The sequence below is a fragment of the Myripristis murdjan genome, chromosome 11 (genome assembly GCF_902150065.1).
Source record: "Myripristis murdjan chromosome 11, fMyrMur1.1, whole genome shotgun sequence".
Lineage (NCBI taxonomy): Eukaryota > Metazoa > Chordata > Actinopteri > Holocentriformes > Holocentridae > Myripristis > Myripristis murdjan.
The window spans coordinates 650,210-659,054 of NC_043990.1; the positions used below are offsets into that span (position 1 = coordinate 650,210).

The 8,845-nt window shown below is 47.7% G+C and overlaps 1 protein-coding gene across 4 annotated transcripts in view; it reads left to right on the forward strand.

The window, feature by feature from the left end:
- The window catches only part of gon4la (gon-4 like a), a 24,435-nt gene extending 15,807 nt beyond the window's left edge, over positions 1 to 8,628 (forward strand). For 2 of the 4 annotated variants that reach the window (XM_030062998.1, XM_030062995.1), the window contains exons 19-26: positions 3,139 to 3,255; positions 3,363 to 4,400; positions 4,805 to 4,960; positions 5,539 to 5,742; positions 6,421 to 6,564; positions 6,656 to 6,936; positions 7,129 to 7,231; positions 7,359 to 8,628. In XM_030062998.1, the coding sequence (XP_029918858.1) occupies positions 3,139 to 3,255; positions 3,363 to 4,400; positions 4,805 to 4,960; positions 5,539 to 5,742; positions 6,421 to 6,564; positions 6,656 to 6,936; positions 7,129 to 7,231; positions 7,359 to 7,457 (2,142 nt within the window). In that variant the 3' untranslated portion in view covers positions 7,458 to 8,628. The remainder of the gene's footprint in view (positions 1 to 3,138; positions 3,256 to 3,362; positions 4,401 to 4,804; positions 4,961 to 5,538; positions 5,743 to 6,420; positions 6,565 to 6,655; positions 6,937 to 7,128; positions 7,232 to 7,358) is intronic. The other 2 variants (XM_030062996.1, XM_030062997.1) reach the window with 2 other exon arrangements.
- The last annotated feature ends 217 nt before the right edge of the window (positions 8,629 to 8,845 follow it).

The window sequence follows — 8,845 nt, forward strand, 5'->3', positions numbered from 1 at the left end:
CTGTAGTGAGGCGATATTATGAGCCACGTAAGGCGACTGTTACAGGGACCAGCACTGGGGACATGATGCCGACTAGGGTAGCAGCCGTTCGGGCTGTTCAAACTTAATATGCGAGTGGCCTCTTACAACTGCCGAGGCTTGCGCCTTGGCAACAGCGAGGGAGATAAGGTCTGGCGTCTAGTCGTTGACAACCTGCTGCAAAAATGTGACATTTTATGTCTACAAGAGACGTTTTTACCTAAACAGGAGTTGGGAAAATTGAACTCTTTTCATGACAATTTCCATGGGGCTGGGGAGTCCACGACTGACTTAACTATGGGAATAGTGAGAGGAAGGATAGCAGGGGGCGTGGCTATCCTCTGGCGTAAAAAGCTGAATTCATTCATAAATGTTATCAGGACAGAAGTAGACTGGTGCATTGCTGTGCAGGTTGATATTAACAACAAAGTTCTTATTATTTTGAATGTGTACATGCCATATCAATGCCAGCAAAATGAGAATGACTATTTGGATAAATTAGCTTTTATAAACTCTTTTGTTATTGACAAGCACTCTACATGTGTTTATGTGGTTGGAGATATGAATGCTGACCTTAGAGATAGGTATGCTAGGTTTTCTAAATATATGCTACAATTTTGTGATGATAACAATCTTATACTATCCAGTCAATTGCTTTTACCTTCTGAAAGTTACTCCTATATAAGTGAGGCCTGGCATTCTACATCGTGGCTAGATCACTGCATTAGCACTGCTGATGCTCATGCCACCCTGCAATCGATGGAGATAATGTATATGTCATTGTCTGATCATATACCTTTCATTATGACTCTTGATGTGGATAGTCTCCCTGAGATGGCTCATGAGGGCTCTGGCGCCTATAAGGCTAAACTGGAGTGGCATAACCTCAGAAATGAGGACATTCTTACATATTATGGGAGAACTGATGCATTCTTGGCTGATGTACGCTTACCCAGATGTGCTATCATGTGTTCAGATGTAAATTGTAATGAAATCTCTCACCGTGAAGACCTGTGTGCTATGTATGATTGTATTGTGGCAGCTGTATTGGAGGCTAGTAGACCATACTACACATACTCATATAGGGCAAGCAAGATTAAACCAGGCTGGAATAAGTATGTTGCTGCACATCATGCAGAGGCTAAGGAGGCTTATATGGATTGGGTTCTGGCAGGTCGGCCTAGGCAAGGGCCTGTCTTGGATCATAAAAAATTAACCAATGCTAAGTATAAATATGCTGTCCGTTATATATGTAGAAACGAGCAGGTTATCAGAGCTGACTCTATGGCAGAAAAACTCTTCAGTAATAATGTCCAAGGTTTCTGGAAAGAGGTGAAATCTCTTAATAGGTGCACTGGATTACTGCCTTGCACTTTAGAGGGTGTTTCTGGAGCTGATAATATAGCCAACCTGTGGAAGCAACATTATTTTGAGTTATTTAATTGCGTTAAAAGTGATCCCTACATAGTTGGTACTATTGACAACAGTGATGCAGTTGGGATTACAACTAATGAGGTCTACCAGGCAATAACACAACTCGCCAATGACAAAGCATGTGGCTCAGACCAAATCACTGCAGAACACCTAAAGTTTGCTAGCCCAAGGGTTGCTTCACTCCTGGCCATTTGTTTCACTGGTCTCATGACCCATGGGGTACTTCCAGATTCTATGTTGTCTGTCACTCTTGTCCCTGTCATCAAGGATAAAGCAGGCAAGATTGGGAGCATGGACAACTATAGGCCTATTGCACTAGCTAGTGTGGTCTCCAAGATTCTGGAAAAGATCCTATTGGACCGTTTATGTGAATTTGTATCCACCACACACAACCAATTTGGTTTTAAGTCTAAGCATGGTACGGACTTATGTATATATGCTCTAAAAGAGGCTGTTGATCTCTACAGAAGACAAAATTCCTCAGTATTAATCAGCTTTATAGATGCCTCGAAGGCTTTTGATAGAGTCAATCATAAAAAGCTGTTTCTTAAACTGAGTCAAAGGGGTGTGCCTAATAGCATCATAAGAATACTGGCGTACTGGTATGCTAATCAGAGCATGCAGGTTAGATGGGGTAACAGTGTCTCTGCCTGCTTTGGCGTTGGTAATGGTGTCCGCCAGGGGGGGTTACTTTCACCAGCCCTTTTTAACATCTACATGGATGATCTTTCTCACCAACTAGGCGCCTGTAGAACTGGCTGTGTAATTGGAAACACTCTTTTAAACCATCTAATGTATGCTGATGATTGGCAATTTTTTCCCCCAGCAGTGCTGGGTTGCAACAGCTACTCAATGTATGTTCTGAGTATGGGATTAACCATGATATTTTATATAATGCTAGGAAGAGTATGGTTATGTTATGCAGAACTAAAGAGGACAGAGACCTTACATTCCCAGAATTTTATTTAGCAGGACAAATGCTGAGTGTCTGTACTAAAACAAAGTACCTTGGCCATTTCATCACAGACCAAATGAATGATGATGATGATATTAATGGACAGTGCCGTGTCTTATATGCTCAGGCAAACATGCTGGGAAGGAAATTTCACATGTGTTCAGACCAGGTGAAAATTTGTCTTTTTAGAGCATATTGTACCCCGCTTTATACTGCCCCATTATGGTGTAAATTTAAGAAGTCGAGTATTCATAAGCTTCAGGTTGCTTATAACGATTGTATGAGAATACTTTTGAAACAGCCGAGATGGTGTAGTGCAAGTGAGCTGTTCTGTGAGGAGAGAGTCAGCTCATTTCAGGCTTTGCTTAGACATCTGATGTACAAGTTTATCTGCAGACTGAATGATTCTCAGAATGCCATCATTGCTCAGCTGGTTAGCCCTCGTGTCTGTGAGGTGAGATACCGGCCACCTCTGTGGAAACATTGGTACGACTGTCTTGTTTAGCACTGTTTTTCTTGTTGAATATATATGTATATTTTATTCTTATGTGTATGATGGAGTGACTTGTTGTTTTTGTGTAATGAGTGTTGTATGTCTTTTTATGGATTTTTGAGTCCGGCAATAAACGATGATGATGATGATGTGTGTGTGTGTGTGTGTGTGTGTGTGTGTGTGTGTGTGTGTGTGTGTGTGTGTGTGTGTGTGTGTGTGTGTGTGTGTGTGTGCTCAGGCCTACAGGTACCAGCGTGTGGTGTGGCCGATGCCCCTGGCCTGTGGCCGTGTGGCCCCTGCAGACCAGCGCCCCCCGGTGGAGCGGGAGGAGCGTCTGCTGCCTGCGTGGCTGGCGGTGAGGACAGACTCACCTCCACCTGTCGTTTGTTTGTTTGTTTGTTTGTTTGTTTGTTTGTTTATCCAGGTGTTTACTTTGTTATTTTGTTTCTTTATTTCTTGCAGAGGAGTCTTCCTGTCATCGACGTGGCGGTCAGGCAGTTCAGCGACCCCTGTGGCCCCGCCCCCCGGCCCGTGGCGCCCGCCCCGCCCGGCCGCTCACGGCGCTGCAGCCGCTCTCTGCTCCGCTCCAACAGGAAGTGCAGCTTCGCCGCCGGGACGCGCTTCCCGCCGCGGCTGCCCGCCCGCCTGCAGCTGCAGCGCATGGGCTTCGTCTTCGTCCAGCCGCCCGCCCCCGCCGCTGACCCCGCCCCCACAGCTGACCCCGCCCCCACCGCTGACCCTGACCACCACCCTGACCCCGCCCCTGACGACACCCATGACCCCGCCTCCTCCTCTCGTCCTCCCGCTTCTCCTGCCCCTCCCGTTAGCTCCTCCTCCTCGGCGGCGGCTCCGCCTCCTGACCCCTCCGCCCCCCTCCTGCAGATTACCCAGAATCCTCCTCACGTTCTCCTCCACCGGCTCCTCCTGTCGCACGATGGCTCTGTTACCATGACGTCCACCAGGGAGCGAATCAGCCGCCATGCCCGGATGTTTGCCACCCTGCGGAGGAGACCTTGGTTGCCATGGTTACCGCCTCCTCCAGGGCCTGGTGAGAAGGCGAGCGACACGCCTCCTCCTCCTTCTCCTCCTCCTCAGCCCCCCCTCCCGTCTGAGGATAAATCCACTCAGACCAGAAGCCTGAGGAGGAGGAGGAGGAGGAGGAGGGGGGGCAGAGAGCATGAAGGTGGCGGTGATAAGGCCACGCCCCATGAAGCTCCGCCCCCCTGCCAGCTGGAGGGAGTGACGCTGGTGGTGGTGAAGGAGGAGGAAGAGGAGGAAGAGGGAGGGGAGGAGGAGGAGGAGGAGGAGGAGGGGGGCGGGGACGTGCACATGCCCCTCCTGGCGCTCTCCGAGTCGTCGCCGAGCGCGGCAGGAAGTGACAGGGAGGCGGAGCCACAGCAGGAAGTGACGCCGCCGCCGAGCAGGAGAGGAGGGGAGGAAGACGATGATGAAGATGGAGGGACGTCATCAGAGTCCACACTGTCTGTCCCCGAGCTGCAGGTGTGTGTGTGTGTGTGTGTGTGTGTGTGTGTGTGAGAAATTACCAGAACATTAGAAAAAAAATGTAGTCATAATAATTTGTGTTTTTTTTATTATTAATATAATCTTTTTTTAAAAAATATAATTTGTTTTTAAATGCTGGTCACTTTCAGAAGCATTTATTCCTTTCAAACCAAATTCACGATTTCTCAAAAATAAAAAAGAAATGAAATTTTCAGGGTAAAATTCAAGTTAAAAAATAATTAAGTCATTAAAAAATTAAAAGGTTTAATAATTTCTTGTGAGTTGAAAAACAGTTGAACTGAAATGAGTGAATAATACGCACTGTGTGTGTGTGTGTGTGTGTGTGTGTGTGTGTGTGTGTGTGTGTGTGTGTGTGTGTGTGTGTGTGTGTGTGTGTGCAGGAGACCATGGAGAAGCTGTCATGGCTGGCCTCAGAGGGAACTGAGGAGGAGGAGGAGCCGACACGGCGTCACGACGACAATGATGATGATGATAGTGATGAAGGCTCTCACAGGGAGGTGGAGGATCTGGCGTTCGCCCAGGATTACCTGCACAGAGTGAGAGGAGACACACACACACACACACACACACACACACACTCTGCACATGTGCATTTATTTTAGATTAAAAATATCTAAATTCAGTAAAAGTCCACAGGTCATCAAAACATCACCTTCAGCTGCAGATCAGGAGGATTAACAGGAAATTAATTATCTCAATAACAGTCAGATAATATAATATAATATAATATAATATAATATAATATAACATAATATAATATAATATAACATAATATAATATAATATAATATAACATTAATATAATATAATATAATATAACATAATATAATATAACGTAATATAATATAATATAACATAATATAATATAATATAATATAATATAATATAATATAACATTAATATAATATAATATAACATAATATAATATAATATAATATAATGTTGCATAATAAAATAGAATTAATTAAATCAATAAAATATGACAAGCCAATAAAACAGCATTTTCTATCTCCCTCTCTCTCCCTGTCTGTCTTTCCCTCTCTCTCTCTCTCTCTCTCTCTCTGTCTCTCTGTCTTTCTCTCCCCTGTCTGTCTCTCTCCCTGTCTGTCTCTCAGGTGTGTGATGCGGTGCAGGTGTCTCCCAGCAGGGCTGTCTGGCTGCTGCAGGTGTTGGAGCGCTTCTCGGTGGGCGGGGCTTGGCGTGGGCGGGGCTTGGCGTCTCTGTTTGGCGAGCTGAGCGGCGTGCTGCAGCCGTGGCCGCAGCTGCTGCGCGACTTCGCCGCCTTCCTGAGCGCCGAGCAGGCGGAGCTCTGCGGCCTGGTGAGGACACACACACCCTCCTTTCAAAATAAGAGCCCTGCAGTCCTTCACGTCCCTTCAGTGTAAGAGCCCAGCCCACTGCCTGTCTCCCAGAGGCTGTGGAGTCGCACGTCAGGGTTTTCAAAGTGGACGTGGCTGTAGAAAATGACCTCTAGTGACCTCTACTGACCTCTAGGAGAATCACAGTCTCATCAGACTTTACAGACACAAACTAGAGAGCGAGGCCGTTCAGAGGAGCTCTGCTTCTCCACACAGACTGACAGGAAGGGCCAGTTTCTGACACGTTAACACAACACAACGCTCAGCATGCAGGCACTGGGAAACACAACGTTCTTACAGAGAATCTGCAAGCTTCTGACTCCAGATCAGAGCCTGAGTCTTCCTGCGGCGTTCAGGGTCTCTGTGTCCTCGTGTGGTGGTGTGGAGGATTTTTGACCGTTTTTATTTCTTCTCCAGCACTTTTATTATTATTATTATTATTATTATTTTATTCTCAGAAATGGTTAAATTTTGCAGCAAATCTGTGAAACAAATGGAATCAACATGAAAACTGCTGCTTCAACTTTTTTGTCACAAAATATAATCTTCAGTTTTCTGCTTTCCCTCTCCTTCCTGTTCTCCTTCTCCATCTTCCCCCTCCTCCTCCTCCTCCTCCTCCCCCTCCCCCTCCTCCTCTAGCTGGCGGAGCAGCAGCAGTTTGAACGCAGTCGGCGGTTCCTGCAACGGTTGGGGCGGAGCCTGGGGGAAGGCTCCTCCCACTACCAGGAGGTGGTGTCGGTGCTGCAGGGAAGCTCCGCCCCCGGGCCTCACGACATAGAGAAGGTGGTGGACTGATCGTATTGATCGTATTGATCGTATTGATCATAAACTTTGTAACTCCTTGATCTCTAAGTAAAGTTTTTCTTTCTCTCAGATCTCTTTCCTTCTCAGAGACCACGCCCACCTGCGGGAGGAATTCTGGGAGTTTTTCCATCACCTGCACCTCCGGCCGTCGCCCGCGGCAACCGGGGCTGACATCACAGACGCCGACTCCATATCCCACAATCCCGAGCTGGCGCCGGAGGAGTCTGACAGCAGGACAGGAAGTGACGGAGAGGAGGAGGAAGAGGAGGGAGGGGGCGGAGCTTATCAGCCAGTTTGTGCCAAAAACATTTCACTGACCTCCACCGGCCAGAAGGTGGTGCTGTGGACCCGGTCAGTGTCACACACACACACACACACACACACACACACACACGAAATAATTAAAAATGTTAAATTAATCTTGGATCTGAAGTTAAAAACGCTCGTTGTGAACAGAGTCACCTGATTTCTCTGAGGAAAATACAAAACAATCAGAAAACAAAACAGAACAATCTTTCTGCTGTTTGTCACTTCCTGTTCCAGCGAGGCCGACCGGGCCATCCTGACCGCCTGTCAGCAGCGAGGAGCCAATCAGAGCACCTTCCAGCTCGTCTCCGCCCAGCTGGGCAACAAGACCGCCAGACAGGTGAGGAGGGGGCGGGGCAAAGATGGTTTACTGTGAAATGTGGACGCTGCTCAGGTGTAAACAGGAAGTGATGCAGCAGAGCCGCTCTCTGATTGGCTGTGGCTGACTCCTCCTCCTCCTCCTCCAGGTCGGCAGTCGCTTCCTGGACCTCATGCGTCTGTTCCGCTCCACTTCCTGTCCCGCAGACGGCCAGCCAATCAGCAGGCAGGAGGCGGCGCCAGACTGAGCGGGGGCCAATCACGTGAGCCTCTCCAGTAGACTCTTGTCCTATCACATCGTCAAACCCGCGACCTTCCGGTTAACGTAAGGCCCGCCCACTCTGCCGGTCTGCCAATCAGACGTCCAGGAAGGCGAGCGCCGGTCTGTTTCACCTGCTTCTAGAACCGCCTGGAACCGGTTGGGGAACCGCAGGACTGCCTGGACTCTGCAGAGCGACCCTGCTTTTCACCCAGAATCTCCTCAGAACCTCATGAGAACCTCCTCAGAACCTCATGAGAACGTCCTCAGAACCTCATGAGAACCTCCACAGAACCTCATGAGAACCTCCTCAGAACCTCATGAGAACGTCCTCAGAACCTCATGAGAACCTCCTCAGAACCTCATGAGAACGTGGTGAAGCTCTGCGGGGGTTCCTCGCGGCGTCTCTGGAGCACAGTGCAGGAGGTTCTGCAGCATGTGTCAAGGTTCCACAGAGGTCATTAGAACAGTCTAGAACCCAACGCGGTGACTTGTTCCCAGAATTCAGCAGTGAGATGATCCGTCAGAGATCATCGGCCCGTCTGCGGTTCCTCAGGAAGGTTCTGGAGGTTCTCTGACTCCAGAACTCTCAGCACATGTTCTTTTAGAATTCATGACAGTGCTTTGTTTGTTGTTGTTTTCTTTATAAAGCACATTAGAAGGTTCCAGAATTTCACGGTCTGAGAGGGTTCCACGGTCTGTCTAGAGTTTTATAGCTGTGACTCACACACACACACACACACACACACACACACACACACACACACACAGAACAGTTTGGTTTGTGTGTCCAGACTGGAGGTGATTCACTGAAGTATCGCGATTCTTTTTTTATGCTATATTTAATCGTTTTTTTATTACTGAACTGATTTAAAGTAAAGAACAACTGATAGAAACTTGATGTTCTGAGGAAGCTGAGCCGCGTCTGATTCTCGTGTGACGATGTTAGAACCACAGCCTCGTCAGACTCTACAGACACAAACCAGAGGAGGCTTCAGAAACAAACACACAGGAAATCAGAAAATCGAGTCGCAGTTCTTGTAGAATCTCAGCAGAATGGGGACGGCACCGGATCAGGAGATCAACACGACGCCTCCCAGGTTTTTTGTTGGAAAAAAAAAAAAAAAAAAAACTTTGTTGTGTAACCAGGAGCTCAGCGCTGCAGAGGAGCCTGAGCTTAGTGCCTTGCTCGAGAGCAGGTCGACCGGGAGCTGAAGGCCGGCCGCAAAGCTGTGATGTCAGCAGAGTCTGATGTTATTATTTCACTTCAGATTATCGTCACGGTCATTATTAGTAATATTATTATTATTATTATTATCAGCCCTCCTCCTCCCATGATGCCTAGCGGCCTTGTTAGTGTCAGACTGAAGGATGGCG